Source organism: Pseudomyrmex gracilis, unplaced genomic scaffold (genome assembly GCF_002006095.1).
Source record: "Pseudomyrmex gracilis isolate BER0280 unplaced genomic scaffold, ASM200609v1 scaffold_6, whole genome shotgun sequence".
NCBI classification, from domain to species: Eukaryota; Metazoa; Arthropoda; class Insecta; order Hymenoptera; family Formicidae; genus Pseudomyrmex; species Pseudomyrmex gracilis.
Window position 1 is genome coordinate 1,647,269 of NW_018020590.1, and position 20,119 is coordinate 1,667,387.

Sequence of the window (20,119 nt, forward strand, 5' to 3'; positions counted from 1 at the left end):
GACTTGGATTGGACTAACTTAACGCGATACGATCGGCTCCGTGTGCATCGCATGATTCGCATGACCGACTGAGAAATATAGGGAAGTGCACGTTCCTCTTTGTACGAATCGTAAAGGGCCGTCTACAATGGGAGTAGGTAGTCTAGAGTAAGAAGTAAGGTTCTTGGAGTTATTTCATTTTTGGCTGCTTTCCTTTTAGGAGACACAGTCAACATAAGTCGACACAAGAGTCATTCTGTCTTTGTTTCTCACTGAATACTTAACGAAGACAGAATGACTTTTGTGTCGACTGTGTCTCCTAAAAGTAAAGCAGTCTTTGTCTATACAAGTAATTATTTCGCGTTTTTTAACACGCGTCTTTTATTGGCTAACAGTAAGGCAGTGCAAAATGGGAATTGCCCATTTCGTTATTCCCCTCGTTTCTTCACCGAAAAATAGTTTACTCTCTACTACAGCCTCACTACCTTCATTGTAGACTAGCTTTTAGACCGATCTGTTATGGCTAGTCTACAATGGAAGATAGTAATGCTGGGAATAGACTATGCGCGCATTCGCGATTCGTGATTCGCGATTCGTAGCGATGCGCTACGTAGCTACGTAGTAGTCACGCGAATACACGCAAAAAGTGTGTTTGTATAATCGCGAATCACGAATCGCGAATGCGCGCATAGTCTATTCCCAGCATAAGGCTGTAGGAGTAGAGAGTAAACTATTTTTCGGTGAAGAAACGACGGGAGAGAGAATAACAAAATGGACAATTCCCATTTCGCATTGCCTATTGCCTTACTGTTAGCCAATGAAAGACGTGTGTTAAAAAACGCGAAATAATTACTTGTATAGACAAAAATAAAAGAACTCCAAGAACCTTACTTATACTCTATACTGCCTACTCCTATTGTAGACTAGCCATAAGATTTGCTCGTTTTTTTGTGCGAATGTAGCGATTAAGTTGTGTTTTGTGGTAAGTTTTATCTGCACACGCAATGGTAGAATGTTAACAATGCAACTGTAACTTTTTGATGACAAGAACTTGCGGAAACCACCAGCAATGTGTTTTCGATTTGCATGCGTCGTAATAGTGGTTTTTTTTTTTTTAATTAAACGAAAACGTTAGACTTATTGCAAAATGAACATCTTTTTTATTGTGTTGTACTTTTTTTCAGCTGCTATGATTAATCGTTATCAATCGACCGCTGTGGCTGGAGTAAAAGGAAAATCCTCTTTCGAAACTGATTCATTGTCGTATACCACACTTGCTCCAACTTGCTCCTAGTAGTGTCGAACGAAACATGCGCAAAGGAACGTAAACAAACTGAAATTGCGGGAAAATATGGATTCCGAAGTCTTTTTCCAAGAGTACGCAATATCGGAGAAAACCGTGGCGAGACTCGAGTCTATCAGAGAAGCGCTGAAAGATAACATTATTCGGGCTAATCCGATGTGGAAACTGTTAGCGGGAGAGGTTAGAACCGCATGCGTTTTCGATATATTGCGCTCGTTATTTACAATTGATTTTGATTTGTGCATTTCCTGTTTGTGAAGTATATTTAATCTAATGCAATAAAATTAACAAGTCTTTTTTACACTAAATAAAGTCCGGTAAAAAAATTTTCATATATACTTATACATAAATTAAAATAATTATATCTAAGTATGCAAATTTATATGCCGAATATGTCTATACAATTTTACACACGAAGAATTTCTTTTTTTAAGAGAATGGCTTCAGAGATATTCCATATCAAATGACAAAATAACTCTATTAGTATCATGTTAGATACAAAATAATTATATAAAACTATATTTTTACTATACTTTTAAAACTAACTATACTTTTTAAAAAAATTTTTGATATATAATCATATATACTTATACACATACTTATACAATTAAAATTATTATATCTAATTATTCAAATTTATATGTGTGTGTGTGCCGAATATGTCCATGCAATTTTATACATGGAAAATTTTTTACCGGGAGTACAAACATCTTATAATAATATTATCAGAAAAAATATATAAATAAAACGATCTATAATTTAGAACAAGGAAGAAATGTGTTCAGAAGACGAAGACAACGATGAAGATGATAAGTCGAACAATAGCGAGTCTCAATTGATGTTCGACCAATTAATGCCGTCTACTCAGTTTTACTTCACACAAGTTGAAAGAATAATTGAAAAACCTAAAAGACCTGTTGACACAGTTATGCAAAAGTGTGACATTTTAGAGTCTGTTTGTGAGAATTTAGAGCGAAATAATGGCCGAATGAATTTCGCACAATTAGAAAATCTGTCCAGTGACGATTTTGTTTTACTGGTGGATGAACTGACAAAAAAATTAAGTCTTAAAGGCATTTACAATCTGTGTCAGTCCATGATGAACGACATGACTGTCCAGCAGGAAATGAAATATCTGAATACGTTGTGCACACATTTGCTGCTACCAAAGGTACTTGCTTATTAACTGATTGCAATTATTAGTCAATCTTTTCGTAACATGCTGGTTATTCCCCATATATTATGACTACAGATAGTTCAACTCAAAGAACCATCCCGTTTGTTGTCATCCGCAATTAGAGAATGCATTAGAAAATTTCCTGATGAGATTCAACGGTTCATATATATTCCTATTCTCAATACTGAGTTGAAAGACACAACATTGATTACTATCATCATAAATGCTTTTGATTCACAGAGGAAACCAGTTCTTATAGAGTACGCTTTTTTCAGTTATATAATTATTCTTCAGTCATTTGTTTAATTTTAAAACTAACATAAAAGAAGATTTGATAATAAATGTTTTGTGTTCTCTTTGTAGGAAGTTTCTCACATATGTTGAAGAATTAAAATTATGGCACATACCTATATTGCAAAATTTCCTATCAGTAAGATTCGATAGTAACATGATTGATAAAGTAACAAAACTATTCTTAGAAAAGGCGGTTTGTTACTCTAAAAATAAGAATTTTGGAAAACTCATTTTATCATTTTTAAAAAGTAACACAACGTTATCTGAAGAACAGAAAAATCGAATAGCGGAAGTTGCTGCCGTCAATGAAACGTTTTTCAAAAAGCTCATAGAAAACATTTTAAGTAATATGTAATCTTAAAATTATGTGTTTCACAACAAAACATTAATTTTATCGCTAATTGTACAAAAAAGATAAAATCAATTGTCTAAGTATTTTACTTTAATTAACAAATTATTTGAGCTTTTGAATTTTTTTTAAACAAAGTTGGAGAAAAAAATAGATTGTTATTTTTGACAATTCTCACCCCCTTTTTTTCTCTCTCTCTCTCTCTCTCTCTCTCGCACTCGACTCTCGCTCATCTGCATTCATAACGTGGGCACAAAACATGACTCTGTACATCGAGTAGAGTTTTATTTGAAAGCTCGAGTTGTATTGTTGCGATAAAAGATGATAATACAAGTCTCTCGTAAAAATTAATATCTGTTGACACAATTGTTGACAGCAATAGAAGTTCGTATTGTACAAAGATGACGGAAGAACTGTCGAGTGTAACTATAGTAATATTTATAGCAGCGGGTGTTCTAACAATATTGTTACTGTTTATTTTTGCAAAACGTCAGATCATGAGGTTCGCCTTGAGATCTCGTCGAGGCCCGCACGTTCCCATAGGTCATGATGCGAAAAAGGTGGGTCCAACGGCGGAGACATATTTAAGGTTAACTCACAGTCACTGCGTTATCGTTTAATCACATTGCTTGTTATTGTAAACGCGTTTTTCAGTCACTGAAAAAGGAAATAGAAAGAAGAATAGAGGTGATACCTAGAATTCAATATGAACCACAACTCATCAGTGATTCTAGGTACATCTTGACTCCAGGAGGTCAAGCTCCACCACATTATTACAGACTGAAAGCGGTCGATGATGTCAAGACCTTAGGTGAGTTTACCTTTTGCATCTTGTTAAATTTAAAGTTCTCATTGCTTTACATGTCACTTACAGAAGCAGAAATTACTAAGTATGATAATTGTCTGAAGAGACATCCTTCAGAAAATCTAAGAGCATATCTACTTACTACACTTGCCACTCCACTAAATGGAAGTGGTCAGCGTTTGATTCACCAGTTCTGTGATTTGTATGAACATGCAAGACATGATCCTACCGAATTCGGCGATGAGGAATATCAAGTATACACTCGGCTGTATTTGAAATTGATGGATGCGTATGTATGATTTATGTTTACTATTTTAATTCTAAGATTTTGTGATGGATCAGTGTATCTTGAAAAAAATATTTTGCAATTATTTAGAGCACGTTTATTGAAGTCCTATCCAAATAGCAGAAAGTCGAGTCCTAGTCGCACGCCAATCAAGAAGACTGTGGAAACAAAAAGAAACATTCTTGAGCCGAGGATGCATCCGCCTGAGGAACAAATTTTGAGTGGCTCAAGACCCAATACTTTAACCGTAATGGCGCTAGATAACAGCGAGACATCGGTGTAGCATTATGAGTGTCGTCACATACAACATATGTGACGAGGAAATTTATAGGTAGATAAGACAAGAAAAAATAATTTCTATGAATGTGGAATGTCTGAATCGTTAGTAGTTTTACTTTCGTGATATGAACGAGAAGAATATTAAAAACTATTTCGTACACGGCTAGACCGTACTGTATATATTCATATACTATATGTATGTATTTATTGTTCTCCAAAAGGTTACACATTCATCTCCATTACATCGTTCTCTTACAATCTAATATTTATATACTATATATTTATAGTGTTTTGCAAGATAAAACAAACCCTGATAAAGTTCATTACTGCGTTAAAAAAGACTGTAAAACTGTTAAAATATTGTCTGATTGCGCGACACTATGTATATACAAGTATATATGTGTGTGTGTGTGCGCGCGCGCATGATTGTAACTTTATATATCGCTTTATGAAACATATGCACATCAAAGTTTACAATAACTTACTTATTATAGCTATCATATAGTTATATTAGGAACTGTTTTTATCGTGATATATATAATATTGTAAGTTATTCAAAGAATTTTTGTTTTATTATTTGAAATTAAGACATATTGTTAATGTAAGTTTTATGTTTAGCCGGAAACAACTTGAAATATAGTCGAAACATTTTGAGATTTATGAATTCGAATTTATTTACATTTATATATCACATAAAATGTGTAAATGCCAACAATTTTATTAACTGTTTCTGCCACGATAGCTGTGACTGGGTGACAAGTGTGATTTGATGCTACTATTTGAAATTGATAAGTCTAGAATATTTTTTTGCTCTTTTTTTAAATCATATAATTTCCGTTTGTCAACCAGAATTAATCAGCTCTCCATGAACTACAAATTTTCCAATATATGTCTCACCTCTATAAATAGCTTTTATATAAATATAAATACAGGTATATTATATTAATTCTTTCTCTCTAAATGAAAATTTATATGCATCGGGTAAACATGATTCTTACCTTCCTTGTTTTGATAATTTATGAATGAAACAAGTATCGAGATTTTTGAATTCAAAACATGGCTTTATGCTCATGATTCCTATCTTTGATCTCAATGTATCTGTTGATTACGTTAATGTATCTCTTGTTCTATTGTTTTATCAGATAGTTCAATTTTTGACAAAACATTCCAATATCTTGCGTTTATAAATTATCTTATTAAAATATGAATTAGATTTATTTAACGATTCCCACCAATTAAACTATTAGTATAAAAAACAGAATAAAAAGTAAACCCTATTTTCTCTTCTCTCTTTAACTTTTTCTAAAACACAAGGTTTTATTTTTGTTTACTTATAATATATTTTTTACTTAGCGTTTACTGAAACTTATTTAATTAGTTTTTTTGTCATGTTATTAACGTGCCCTGTTATCGATAGTTCGATTTTTGCGAACACAATAACATTTACTTAAGATCTGTATAGATATGGGTTAGATATATTTTTTTTTAAAGCTGCGTTCCGATATTCGCTACCAGTATCACGAAATCTATAGCACATGTGACGTGAAGTGTAGAGTTTTAGTACATTTTATTCATGTATCTACATACACGAGACATTGCGCAGATATTAAAAATATCGAACACACGTATGAGCATTTACAAAAGCTAAATTATGTGAGTCGATGTAATAAGCCTTTAAATTTCATTTAAAAGACCGCATGTACTTTTTGAACAATCTAATTACAGAACGTATATGTATATTAAAGCATATATGTTACACGTTACAAAGCGAGGAGGGAACTTGTAAAATCATGGCCGCCTTCATAAGAATCTATCGGATTTTATAATTTTCATTTTGTTTCAAAATACACTTGATTATATCGAGAGAATGTTGAGAATGTGTCTTACATTTTTCCCCAAAACACTGCTCACTGCTGGTTCAGTTGTAATATTTACTTTAATTTTTTGCGAGTATCTCATTTATTACATAGTACTCATCCAGGTGAGTTTTATTATACTATATACAATAACAAAGATTGCTCTCTATTCTTGTTGAGCGTAAAAATTACAAATAAACGCGTTAGTGCGAATGGCCTGCTCTAGATTCTCGAAAGGAAGATTTAACTGTACATATGGAAGCTGCAGACAAACCTGTTAGAGCTATGTTTATTGCAGATACTCATCTATTAGGTTCCAAAGAAGGTCACTGGTTTGATAAATTGAGAAGGTACATTTTCTATTAAAAAGAATTGCAATGAGACATATATATATATATATATATATATATATATATATATATATAAACATGCATGTAATAGACATTAAATAATAAAATTATGGTTTATTTAAAAAGTTTGACATGCTTTTTCAGAGAATGGCAAATGTATCGAGCATTTCAAACCATGATAACACTACACAGACCAGAAGTAATTTTTGTTTTAGGTGTGTAATATAGGTATCATTAGTATCGTTATAATTTGAAGCATTCATTACTGTGTTGCTCCAACATTAGGTGATGTATTTGATGAAGGACATTGGTGTAGTTCTGGAGAATTCGAATACTACGTACAAAGATTCCATTCTCTGTTTTATATACCTAAAGACGCACGTATATATGTTATCGCTGGAAATCATGATATGGGTTTTCATTATGGTATAATTAAAACTATTTTTCTAAGGACTTGGAATAACTTTCTTTGTTTCGTCTTGTTCATGCATATTTAATATGTATGTTTTAATATTTTCAGCAATCACACCGTATCGTAATCAGCGTTTCATTAATGGTATGAAGAGTCCGAGCGTGCGGCGATTGAGCATAAGAAACAATCATTTTGTGCTAATTAACAGTATGGCATTAGAAGGAGACGGCTGTTTCTTATGCCGACAGACTGAGATTGCAGTGAACAAAATAGCTAGTAATCATTCGTGTTATGTTATATAATAGTATAGTAGGCCAAAATTATTGCGATTGATCAATCGTTTTAATCTGATCTATATTTATAACACGTTATAGGAGATTTAAAATGTGCAAGAAAAATAGATGATACTTGTAACAACGCAAGCGTAATTGCTAGATACAGCCGACCGATATTGTTGCAAGTAATTATTTCACAAACATACACATGTTTTACTAATAGAGAAGTTAATAAGCGTCGTTCATTCTCAGCATTATCCGATGTATCGAGAATCTGACGAGATTTGCAACGAATTGGATCAAGCTCCTGACGAGATAAAGACCATTAAATTTCGCGAACGATGGGAATGCTTGTCAAAGGAAGCATCGGAAGAAGTACGCGTTTCATATTTTTGTTGAAGGCGAATCGACCAATCAACAATAAGGATTTTTTTGCAGATTCTAGATATTTTGAATCCACGACTGATTGTTGCCGGTCACACTCATCACGGATGCAGAAGAATGCATCGGGACAATATCCTGGAATTCACAATCTCGTCTTTCAGCTGGCGCAATAAGATCAATCCGTCTCTTCTGCTGGTAAAACACGAGTTTATTATATAGTTATGTTATCTTTCAATTTGAAGAACATTTATTACCGTTTGAAAAAATAAATAAAAATATCTAAATTGAAATACTTTTACATTCTAAACTTACATTTATGTCTCAATATGTGTCTTCACGATATATTGCAATATATACACAATGTCTGTTTCAGGGTACTTTTGTTCCCAACAATTATTCCGTCTCAAAATGCTACATGCCTGTGGAATCTACTGTGATTTTAATTTATACGGTCAGCATCACATGCATTCTGATTTACTTGATCATAAAGCTCAGGCCGAGATGTCACGCGTACTCTCGCTTGAAAATACCTTGAATTTAAATTGATATGTATATACATAGGGTGTTTGAAAAATTGTGACATAGCCAAAGTGTGAAGATAGAATCAATCTTAACAGAATAGAATCATCTATCATTTTGCAAAATTTGCAATATTTATTGAGTTATTAATCAAGGCTTGAGTGGTTTGGTGCGCATATGGCTCCTAGACCGGTTAGAGCTAGTCTATACGCCATTCTACGTAAAGAGTTATTAATCAATGAATATAAGTTAATGAGTGCGTGAAAGGCAATGATCCGGACATGAATTACTAGCTCAATAAATATTGCGAAGTTGCAAAATGGTAAATGACTTCTGTTCGGATTGATTCAATCTATTTACTTCTTACACTTCGGCTGTGTAAAAATTTTTAAGATACTTTGTATACTAAAGCAAAGCAGACGCGTGCTACGCACACGTCATCGAGCTTAGGGTGGCTGCGATATTCTGCCAGTACTAAAAATCTATTTGCTTTACGTCACATCAGAGGTGCAAGATCGCGCACGTGTCTCCACCGCTTTGATCTTTTGTTGCTGCGTGCGCGATCTTGCAACTCTGCGTCACATGTGCTATAGATTTCCAGTATTGGCAGTGAATATCCGAACACAGCCGGTATATGTACATATTTTCATGTTTTTTGAAATTATCTCATCCGCGAATCATAACAAATATAATCATGTTAATGGTTAGGAACTGTCAAAATTATAACACCAAACCATAGAAAACCAATCGGCGTCGCGGAAGAGGCAATAATACAAACAAGATATTAGAGTTTTATCGAGATATATGTAAGTTTCTCGATGTTGATACACGCGCTTTTCATAGTAGGAGCAAATTTAGAATACAATAGAATTTGTATACATATATAAGAAGAGAGAGAAAAAAGATGTGATATTCTCGAAGTATTCTAAAACTTTGTACATGTTATCAATACGTGTTATTTACATTGATATAAAATACTTTGTAACAATAATTCACTGCGCGCGCGCGCACACACACACAAAGAAATGTTTCCTATAGAAAGTGCTTATATATTTACAATTCAACTTTTATTAAGTTATATTTTCAATTATAAAAAGAACGAGCCTTTTCTTTTACTATATCCTATTTTACGAACGCTAGCTTACTAATGTACATTTACTGAACGGTTTTACACACATATACACAAGCAAGCGAACAAGCGAAAAGAGAGAAAAAAAGGGAGGTAGAGAGAGTGGAAAAGGAGCGTGTTTCAATGCGAGTTTACAGTGTAAATTATACGTCATAAAAGAGTGATATTACAAATTAAGTTTCAATAAAACTTTAATGCAAATTCTGAAACAGTTGCTATACAACTAAAGAATAAAAATTTATTTGTAGATACATGTGTATATATATATATATATATACCCAGCAAACAATTTCTGTTCTTGAAAATTTCGGCGCAGACCTTGGCAACAGAAACTCTTTGCAGAAATGCTACAATACGGAAACACTGCCAAAACTTAGCACACAGAAAGAAAAAACGCAACAACTCTGTTGATAAATACATGAGAATATTGCGGCCAAATTGATTCCATATATGTCAGCGAAATTGACAACAAATAGATAGTCGATTGCAAGCAGATCTGCTTTTAGCAATACTGTGACCAAACAGTCCGCAAAACCGTACCAGAGATCTGTTTACGACGAAAGTCGGGTCGATCTGTTAAACGCATTGACAGATTGCCACCAAACACCAAGCAGGTCTGTTCGTGTATACGTGCGGACTGTTTGCAATTTGGCGCCAACAGACGATGACCAAACCTAGGCTGCGTTCGGAAACATCACTCGTGTATATTTTATCTTTATTGCTCATTATATATAAAACAAAGATAGAATGACGCTCGTGTGTACGCGAGTGCTGTTTCCGAACGTGACGCTATTCTGGATTTTGGCTTCACTTTGCTTGTGGCAGACTCTATCATCAGTTTGATCGCATTTTGACATTTCACATGTTGACAGACATGGTTACCAAACCATATCCTACTGAGGACACAGATGGATATGGTTTTGTAACCAAAATGCTGGGTATATATATATATGTACATATAAAAAAAAAAGAACTTTGTATTGTTACTTTCTCTTATATTTAGAATAGTATAATAATTACTTTAACAAGAATATCAGCCAAACGACAATTGCGAAATGGCATGTGGTATCTTCAAGATAATAAAAAAAAAAAAAAAAAAAAAAAAAAAAAAGGAATTGAATAAATACTGCAAGATAACATATACTGGCTACTATGTAATTTCTTTCGCATATATGACGATGTCATATGTCTTAAATATTTTTTCTGTTATTATTCTCACCCACAAATTGTTCTTTCATAAATTGCATAAGTACTAACAAAGTAAATTGCGGTTAAGAGTTAAAAAAAAATATTGTTTATAATTTCCTGAAATTGATGTTTATATTCACGAATACAAAAATTTTTTTTTATTTTTTGTTTGTTGTAAAAAATGTTAACACACACAACAGACAATTTTTTACACTTTTATTTAAATACGCAAAAAGAGCTTTCTATAATATCCATCTGAAAAATAACGCAAAAAATAGAAAAAAAAAAAATTAAAATAAAAGAATGCTTTCAAATGAAAAAAAAAAAAAAAAAAAAAAGAATTAATTTTCCAAATTACTTTTTTGCTATTCTTTTCTCTATGAAAGATAAAACTTTTGCTATACGCGTATAATGTAAACCAACACAATAAACAATTGGTGTCGACACGTGAAATATTTATGTACACATGTAAATCACTGAATCCTGTGTAAATGTTTTCGAAAATGCGAATTTTCATGGAAGATGAAAATGCATCTACGCATTTCCACTTATTGTTTCTACAACACGAAAAATTTAGGCTTTTGTGTTTTTTCTCTCTTTTTCTCTCATATATTCTCCACTCTCACGCGTGTTTTATATATATTTAAATTGAAAATTTATAAATTCATCCGCTCGCACACATTCACAAGTCTACTAATAATAATCTTGACTAGTCTATCTTGACGGCCGCATATATTTTTCTTATAAACGCGTACGCGGCAAAAAAACCGATTGTGCCAGTCAGCAACCAGAATGTGAGGACCATTAGCGCAGTGTAGCCGAAGTACATGAGAGTTGGCACTAACTCGGTAATCTCCAGTTTCGTGACAAAGTAGAAGATAGAATAAGCGAGTACATAAACCGCCGACCCACCGCTCACTATAAAGCTGCGCCACCACCACCTGTAATCCTATAAATAAATCATATTTTAACATATATTAAACTAAAATAGTACTAAAAAAAACACATAAACAGAGAAAGAAAAATAAAGAACAAATTTAAATCTTCGAAGAAAAATAACCAAGTTTGAAGATAAAAATTCTTTTTTACTTACTTCACCGCATAGCTGAAAATAGACCATAACTATTGATATCTGCGAACAGGAGATTACAAGAATGCAGAAGACGAGAAATAGAAATCCAAAGAGGTAATAAAATTGATTCTCCCACAGCGCGGTCAGGATAAAGAAGAGCTCTATAAATACTGCACCAAAAGGTAGAATTCCAGCCATCAAAGTGCTGCGAATAACAAGATTTTAAAATGTTATGTAATATTGTCTTAATTTTTTGTATTCAAACAGATGTAAACTTACCACAAAAGCGGATTCATGTACCATAATTGATCGGGAACTTGTCTGGGAATTTGATTCGTCCTAACTGGATGCGTGAAAGGTTGCTTACGATATCCAAAGAAATAACCGATATAGACGAGAGGCAGCGAAATACCGAACCAGAGGCACAGCAAGGCTACCATAGTAGAGAAAGGAACCGCTCCCGAACTGTGTTTTCCCCATATAAAGAAGTTTAAAAAGAAACAAGTTGTGAAAACTATGCCAGGGTAAAATGTCGCCGTCTGCAACACATTTATATTATGCAAACAATATGTGTTTTGCAAGGATTTATAAATATAGTAAGTTAATAGGTGTACATATAAATGTTCTAACCAGTAAAGCGGCTTTTCGCCACTCCCGTCCGCGCATTGTTTTGTACAATCGCGCTGAAAAATAGCCAGCGATCGAACCGGAAAAAACATACAAAAATATCATGCAGGTGCCTAAGGCTCCTCGACTCGCTGGCGACAACATTCCTAGCATTGCGAAGACTGTAGAAACAACAAATATGTTGTATAAAGTACATAAATTCTCGCTATATATATCCAGAATATCTTATATTAGAATATATTTTCTTACACAACGTAATCAGAGCCATGTTGAAGATCTGAATGCCACTTCCAATCACGGCAGCAAACAAGCGTGCGTTAGTTGGCGGTCTAAACACATCGCCGTGAACCAACTTCCAGCCGGTTTCCTCGATGGTCTCATCCAATCCCGCTAGACTGTCACTCTCACCTGCGTTGTAACGGGCAATGTCTCTTCTGAGTGTCCTTACCATAATCATTGTCAGAATTCCTGTGATTAAAAGATCAACAACATTACATACATTCTAAAAAATTATAAAAACTGCTGAATTTTTATTATACGTTATTTTATGAGAAAATCAATATTTTACATATAGAAAGTTTTTCTACCAGACAAGAAAAAAACCACGATGAGAGAATTGATGATCGAGAACCAATGGATCTCGACGTCACTCATGCCCAGATATACATCCCATCTGCTAGCCCAGCTTACATCCGATTGTTTCCACTCTACTGAATACAGGAAAAGAAGGCTTGTGCCTTTAGGATTGACAAACTGTGGAGTCGCTTCATTTGGTAGAATGCAGGTATTTCCATCAAACTTCAATTGAGATGTGTCAATTGATCGAGCTTCTACCTCGAATCCAACCACTCTAAATTCATTTCTGCAAAAATAAATTTTTATTGAATTAGTTAATATAAAAGCTTTATTTTAACTACAATTTTACTACATGCAAATATGTTCAAAATTAAACAATACTCACTCGCCATGTTTATGATAGCTCAATTTTAATTTAAGATAATTATTAATATATACTTGATCATTCGGTTGATCACTTAATCCACCTAGCCGATATCCCTGATAAACAATTATGTTATTCGTTTCCTTGTGTTTTTTCCTGGTAGCTGCTGGCAGATTGTCTATCAATCTAGAAAGAAAATGCGAGACAAATATAACAAAAGATCTTTTTTTTTTTTATAAAATACACACATATACATAAATAAATAATAAATGTCCTACAGATGCACAAAATATTCGTGCTGAATCATCTGGATAACATGCTGAGAATTTGCTTCGTCCCAAGTCATCAAATTGGACGGGTTATGACAAAGAAGTCTACAAGAAATATCTTCTCCCATCACAACCTCATATGGAGTGTTCACTATCCTGTTTTAAATAGAAATAAAATTTATTCAAATTGCAATTTTACATGATTAAAGTAAAAGTTATTTATCCTAAAAACCTCAAACAAAATTATCTGCAATTAAAAACTATTTAATTAAATCAAGAAATAGAAATTTGAGTTATACGCTAGATATACAAGCAAACTATATTTTTAATTTAACCTTTATTACACATAGAAGGTTTGAATTGACTAACATTTCTAAATATATTTAAAAACAAGTAAATTACCGATCTCCACGTAACACTTCTCCCAAGTTTTCCGACTTATAAATAAAAGTTCCATTCTTAGGTAAGCAGAAAGGAAGTGAATAATATTCATATGGTAGTTGTGTATGAGTACTAGTCATCTTGACAGCTTTAACGTCAATTTTCTGTCCCTTCTTGAATTCCACTGGAGCAACTCCAGGTACATAGAAGCCATTTGTTTCAATTAATAAAGATATCACCACTAATAGTGTAACACCATTTTTTTGTACATTTCCCTACAGCAAAAAAGTTTCTTAATTAACAATAACATAGTCAATAATATATATTATCAGTTTTATCAATCAATTATTTAGTCTTTAATTATAAATCCTAACATAGTGATCACAGATATGTCGTATGTAGAGGTAATTGTTTATAACATGCAAACTGTCAACATAAACATGAATAAAGGAAAAACATTAGTATTGATTGCAAAAAGCATTTCACACAATCAACGTTGTCTACAATACTGTATCTTTTTTGACATTAAATTGTGAGAAGTGCATAGAAAATTGAGAGAATAAAAAACACTGTGCAAGCGATTGTGTCATGTTCGACATAAATCGGATAACGCGTAATTTTTTGTGAAACCGAGTATATGTATCGACATAACAATCTCACCTACCATTCTACACATTGTTGTTAACTTTAGACAAAAAAAGGTGCGTTATACATATATGCATATATATATATATATATATATAACATATACATGTATGCTGTCTTCTACATTCATCTATAATCTCAATCTTCAATCCATTCGATCTCACCTGAAACAGTATCAAGAAGATAAGTACAGTGACGATGGAATGATTCGTGGGACTTTCCGCGCATGCGTACTTTTCATTCATTGGACGCACGCATCGAATCACGTGAGGTGTTTTTACTTCGCTTTAAGTCTATTCCATAATGATTGCGAGTCGTAATGACAAAAACAAAATCCCCAGAATTGACCAATCGCATTGATCAATTCTGTAAATTTTGCGGTGGTGTTTGTGACTTGCAATCATTGCGGATTCGGTCTTATCATAGATTTACATCATGACTGATCATGACTCACAGAGATGCCAGATCGTGCCGGACAAGATCGAGAGTATCGAAGCGAGGTATCCCCACCGCCTGGTATCGTATCCCGACGGCGGTTCTCGCTCGTGCGCGTATCCCCACCGCTTCGATCTCTCGTTGCTCTCTGCTCGATCTTGCAACTCTGTCTCTGATCATGACTGATCTCACCGTTCCACGTGCCGCAAGTATCGTGAACATCGTGAAGACAGTTGTTCAACGTTGAAACCTATTTTTTATAAAAAAAAAAAAAAAAATATTTATATTGTAAGATAAAATTTGAAGTTATGCGGTGTATTGAAATAATTTTACGATTGCACAAGTGATAGTCAATCAAATTCAAAACATACGAACGTGAGATTATGCCTAACAGATACTTGGTTAGAGTATGGCGAGTTCGCCGATCATCGATCATTCATTCGTTCAGCTAATTATCATATACAGTTAACAACAACATTCCTCGAATGTCGGAAGAGTGTTTTCTATCGATGCCGCCTGACTCCGTGTGTTCATTGTCGTTTTAAAAAGTATATTAACTCCCGAGATGCAATGGGGTTTGATCAGAACTCGGTGTCTGATTATGCGCTCGCATTTGTACCGGCTCTTTTATTTCTCGCTACGTGTTCAACAGTCTTCCACAGATTAAAGTGAGTTTATTTTGTTGTGCGCAGTATTATATATTTGTGTGTGCGTAATTTATTACTTGCTCTTCTGTTTTTTTTTATTTTACGACAAAATATTTTACTGTTGCGATCGCGTTTCCTAGAGTGAGATGGCCCGTAAAAGTGAATTGCTGGTTCTGCAATGAGAACACAAAGATACCCAGACAAAATCGGAATTGGTGGTTGTGCCCTTGGTGCGAACAATACAACGGTTTCTCTAAGGTATAAACCACAAAAGCCTACATCTGCTTAGAGAATTATAATTGTTTATTTCCAATATTGATGTTGTACATAAAATTATTTGTTCCACAGAATGGCGATTATGCACGCAATATTCCAGAGCAATATACTTCATCCGGCGCAAACCCTGTGTACTGCAGATTGCTTAAACAAAAAAATAACATGTACAAGATTCCAAAAAGTGATCTTTGTGAACATTGTAACAAGCAAGAAAGTTTAAAATTGATTGAATTATCTAACTTTGAACCTAGAAACAGAAAGCTGCATAATGACGAGCTGAAAGCATTTAAAGAGTATTTAGAAGAAAGATATCCGTTATGTAAAAATTGCAAATTGACAGTATATGATGTGCTGCATAAACAGGCATTATGGCTTGCTGCCTATAAAATGTCGTTTTTTAGAAAAAAGCCAGTTCAAATGCTCATTAAAGTAAGTATATATCTTATAAAAAAGATACAGAATTTATATATAATTACTATATCTTGAAATATTTTTAAAATTTGTAACAAATTCAATAATTTTTTTTAGAATGCAAGAAAAATTGAAATAACGTTTCGAGTTACTTCGATAATCTTGGATTTAATTATAATTTATAATCTTGATTTTCCATGGTTAGCAATCAGTGGATTATTGTCTCATCTATGTGCTTGTTGGACAAGCTCGTTGAGGAAAAAAAATTTTGATATATTGTTGATAGTTTTATGGATCTGTATCAGTATTCTTCTATCTGTTAAAAATTTAACAACGTTTGAAAATGTATGGTTTCCATCAAAGTATATTAATGAGTATCACATGGTGAGCTAAGTAAACAAAAGATATTTTAATCCTGAGTAAAGTAAAACTATAAATATATATATAAATATCATTTATTTATATTTTTATTCTCTTTCAGATACTAGTATGTGCATTTATAGGCATCCTGAGTATAAAACCTAGTCAGTATAAAAATAGATTTGTTTCAGTCAAATTTAAGAAGCTCACTCACAAGTTGCACTCACAGAGCATTGCTCTATCTCAGTCTAAATTTAAGAATCAAAATACAAACGATAGCATTTGGAATGAGACAAACAACAGTGTTGAGTTGACAAATAAGTTATCTTTCTCCAAAATTCAGTCATATTCAATAATGTGAGTAGTTTTATACGTTGTATATTTTTATACATTCTTATACATCTTTATTATACTGCACACGTGTAATGTACTTTTATCGATTTTAGATTTTATTTAAGTTTGAGATACATAAAAAGTATTAGTAAGTGCTGATGCAATTATCTAAATTTTGTTTCTAAAAGCAGGAACAATCCACAGAATGATTACTGTCTGAACGAAAGTATGAGCACACTTTTTCTGAGCGAAGACTTCTCAACGACAAGATGTAACAAAGAAAACGCGAAAACGGCACCGACGATATTCGAAAAAAGAACGTACAGCGCAACGAGTTCCGAAAGTCTCTTCAAAAAGTCCAGCGTGTCCAATAATCGGAAGTATATTCTGTCGCCACCGAAACTGAAGTCAGTCACGCAGACTTCGTGGGTGGCCGGCGGTTACTGGCAGGAGGGAATGCCAACTACGCCGACGACTCTCTCGCGGTCGTCCAGTCAAAGCTCCGGTTTCGGCTCGGCCGGTTCGTCTAATCTTGCGTCATCACGTGAACCGTCGTCGGTACACGAGCTCGATCGCTGTTCTGTTGTGTCGAATGCAACGAGATTATCTTGCCACGTCGTGTCACGATCAACTGTGCCTTTCCACGTGCAGTCGCAGCGTGAAGGTGCGTGTGATTATTCGCGTCGCGCGATATGCAAGACAGACATCCAAGAAAGTGAGTCGAGTGCGGAGAATCGGGGAGATTCGACGCTAGTGGTTCCTGGTCACACGACGACTATCATTACGAGCCCTGGTTGGTTGTCCGTGCTTCTCTGCGGCTCCCTGATAGTAAATATAATAGTGCTGTGCGCTATGTTATTACGTTAGTGTTGTGTTCATGATACTGTCTAATTAACTATCCTTATCTTTACTATCTATTAATTCTGTAATTATATATCTATTATCTGGAAAATCTAGTTTTAATTCTCCGATTATAACATCGGAGTTGTTAAAGGTTCGACTTAGACCGTAGCGCCATTGAACGAATGGATAAACTTGTGCAAACAATGTGAGTAATTGCTAGCGTTCTAAATAATTTTTAAGTGTTTACCAGTCCGAGTCAATTAGAGTCAAGTAATTTTTTCTTTTTTCTGGTCTCTTCTTTTTTTTCACATTACCTCTTTTCTCTTATAATTTTCGACAGAGATTTCTTTTGAATTGTATAAAACTTTTATTTATGTATAAAAGCTTCTGTGTTTTTAAGAAATCTATGTTTTCTCTCGCTTTTGATATTACGGTTCAATGTGAAATGGCTGCGGTGAGTAAAACGAGTCGCAAATTCAGTAATTAACGCGGTGTAAAACGATTACCACTGCCACAATTCGTGGAAAAAGACATCAAAAAAAAAAAAAAANTTTTTTATTGTATGTACTAGATTTACAAGGGCAGAAATATTCGGTATATTGGTGTATACTTGACGTCCTTTTTACGTTTTTGATATCTTTTTTCCACGGGTTTTTACTGATGATTGTTGTTTTTTAAGTTTTAAATTTACAACGAATTATACACCACAAAGTTTGTTCAAAGTAAAGTGTTCACTCATATTTCAATTCTAATAAGATTATAATGTTTCACATATTGTACAACTGTTTCTACTATAAACATATCTCGCCAGGGTTTACATAATAATAATTTATACTAATATACATTAAATGTTACTTTTTTAATATCATCAAGTACTGTAGAGAAAAATCATTAAATTGCATTACATTTGATTCTTGTACATTTACGTCTTTATCAATATATACATGTGTATGTACATGCCTTATATTGTTAGTTCTAAGTGTATAACTTTACTTTTTTTTTCAAAAATTAGGATAACTATAAAAATCATGTATATATATAAATTTTTTTAGCATTATTTTCATTCAAGACAGTCATTAAATTCGCTTAATTTTATAATTCTTAATAGATAAAAAAAATTTAAAACGATAAAGTAGGTAAAAGATTCTTCTATTTGTTTACAAACTATATTAAAGATTCCTTGTTTACATGTGTTACTGATAAGTCTTAAAACAAATAGAAAACTTTGTAAACTAAACAAGAAAGATGTGCTCTATAAAATAGACACACATCTCTTAGCGAGTAAATTTGCGCAACATAATTTATGTTATTCCGATTGTCGTGTGGTTTGATTCAGCAATGTATGTATTACACTATATATCAACAATAAATACAACTTTTTATAAGTACACAATATAGTTTCTGTAAATCACTCTCTAAAATTTTAATCTCAATTTTCTTTGCTTTTTTAGCAAGAGAATAATATAGTAAGGAAACTGAAAGGAAATAAAGAAGAAAGGATAATAAAAGGATAGTAAATAATTACAATGGGATAATTACTCATAAATCTTATGCGCGAGATAAATATATGTATAATATATATATTTATTGTATTACTTTATAAATATATTTCTTTCGAAGATTATTTCGCCGGAACAATATGCGGTGCGACCATATAAATAAATACGTGAATTACAGTCGTTTATTGTTTTTTTCTCGTTTTTTCTTTTACTTTTCAATGTAAGCACTTATCTAACTAATTCGAACAATAATAATAATAATATTACGACCTATATATAGGCGGTTAATCATCGTGGGACGAAATGCTGTCACAGGATAACGCCCATACGTTCGTCCTGCATTAATTCGAAGCTTGCAGGGCGGACTCGACGGGCAAAGATTTTGTTCGCAATAATGTAATAATAATAAAAATATAATAATAATAATAATAATAACCTAATATTACAACTTGTGTAATAATAATAATATTACGGGCACTCGTTTCAGTCGTATTACATTATGTCAGAAGCAAAAATTTTTATAAATTAATATTGTGCAATTTACATTGAAAAAATTTAAATTTTATATACATTTGTGCGTATAAATCTACTTATATAATCAGCAAAAATAGATTTTGTGACAATTAAATTTATAAATATTTATATTATTCTATAAAAAATACAAAAAAGCAATTTTTGACAGATTTTATGCTTTAGTAGCAACTATACAAATTAGTTCATTTAGAGGTAAATTGCATAACAAAACTTCGTAGAAATTTTTTGCTTCTGACGTAATAAACGTAATACGGTCGAAATG

The 20,119-nt window shown here is 33.0% G+C and overlaps 4 protein-coding genes across 13 annotated transcripts; 3 read left to right on the forward strand and 1 right to left on the reverse strand.

Annotated features, from left to right (window-relative positions):
• The first annotated feature begins 50 nt into the window (after positions 1-50).
• Positions 51-5,687, forward strand: LOC109858110. Of its 6 annotated transcripts, XM_020435072.1 has the most exons (8): positions 71-154; positions 902-961; positions 1,164-1,462; positions 2,046-2,453; positions 3,597-3,662; positions 3,757-3,913; positions 3,977-4,196; positions 4,284-5,687. In XM_020435072.1, the coding sequence occupies exons 3-8, from the start codon at positions 1,331-1,333 to the stop codon at positions 4,474-4,476; spliced, it is 1,176 nt and encodes a 391-aa protein (XP_020290661.1). In that variant the 5' UTR covers positions 71-154; positions 902-961; positions 1,164-1,330; the 3' UTR covers positions 4,477-5,687. The 6 variants fall into 6 exon arrangements, with proteins under 6 accessions (XP_020290672.1, XP_020290661.1, XP_020290652.1 ...); XM_020435083.1 differs by lacking the exon at positions 902-961 and having other exon boundaries at positions 51-133; XM_020435063.1 differs by lacking the exon at positions 71-154 and having other exon boundaries at positions 644-1,081.
• Positions 5,688-5,855: 168 nt separating this feature from the next.
• On the forward strand, positions 5,856-9,558 carry LOC109858131 (metallophosphoesterase 1). 4 transcript variants are annotated; one of them, XM_020435115.1, is made up of 10 exons: positions 5,862-6,125; positions 6,218-6,453; positions 6,536-6,678; positions 6,823-6,893; positions 6,964-7,104; positions 7,199-7,366; positions 7,465-7,550; positions 7,618-7,740; positions 7,804-7,944; positions 8,123-9,558. In XM_020435115.1, the coding sequence occupies exons 2-10, from the start codon at positions 6,340-6,342 to the stop codon at positions 8,282-8,284; spliced, it is 1,149 nt and encodes a 382-aa protein (XP_020290704.1). In that variant the 5' UTR covers positions 5,862-6,125; positions 6,218-6,339; the 3' UTR covers positions 8,285-9,558. The 4 variants fall into 4 exon arrangements, with proteins under 4 accessions (XP_020290719.1, XP_020290704.1, XP_020290697.1 ...); XM_020435130.1 differs by having other exon boundaries at positions 5,856-6,453; positions 7,791-7,944; positions 8,123-8,214; XM_020435108.1 differs by having other exon boundaries at positions 5,862-6,453.
• Positions 9,559-10,787: 1,229 nt separating this feature from the next.
• On the reverse strand, positions 10,788-14,711 carry LOC109858739 (transmembrane 9 superfamily member 4). Its single transcript, XM_020436285.1, has 10 exons — positions 14,539-14,711; positions 13,896-14,149; positions 13,503-13,649; positions 13,246-13,410; positions 12,872-13,146; positions 12,534-12,752; positions 12,288-12,445; positions 11,937-12,196; positions 11,679-11,862; positions 10,788-11,534 (listed from the first exon to the last, which is right to left on the reverse strand). The coding sequence occupies exons 1-10, from the start codon at positions 14,548-14,550 to the stop codon at positions 11,295-11,297; spliced, it is 1,914 nt and encodes a 637-aa protein (XP_020291874.1). The 5' UTR covers positions 14,551-14,711; the 3' UTR covers positions 10,788-11,294.
• A 389-nt stretch (positions 14,712-15,100) lies between these two features.
• On the forward strand, positions 15,101-18,374 carry LOC109858542. Of its 2 annotated transcripts, none has more exons than XM_020435916.1 (6): positions 15,101-15,622; positions 15,742-15,859; positions 15,950-16,306; positions 16,406-16,672; positions 16,770-17,005; positions 17,170-18,374. In XM_020435916.1, the coding sequence occupies exons 1-6, from the start codon at positions 15,525-15,527 to the stop codon at positions 17,846-17,848; spliced, it is 1,755 nt and encodes a 584-aa protein (XP_020291505.1). In that variant the 5' UTR covers positions 15,101-15,524; the 3' UTR covers positions 17,849-18,374. The 2 variants fall into 2 exon arrangements, with proteins under 2 accessions (XP_020291505.1, XP_020291514.1); XM_020435925.1 differs by having other exon boundaries at positions 15,102-15,622; positions 17,173-18,374.
• The last annotated feature ends 1,745 nt before the right edge of the window (positions 18,375-20,119 follow it).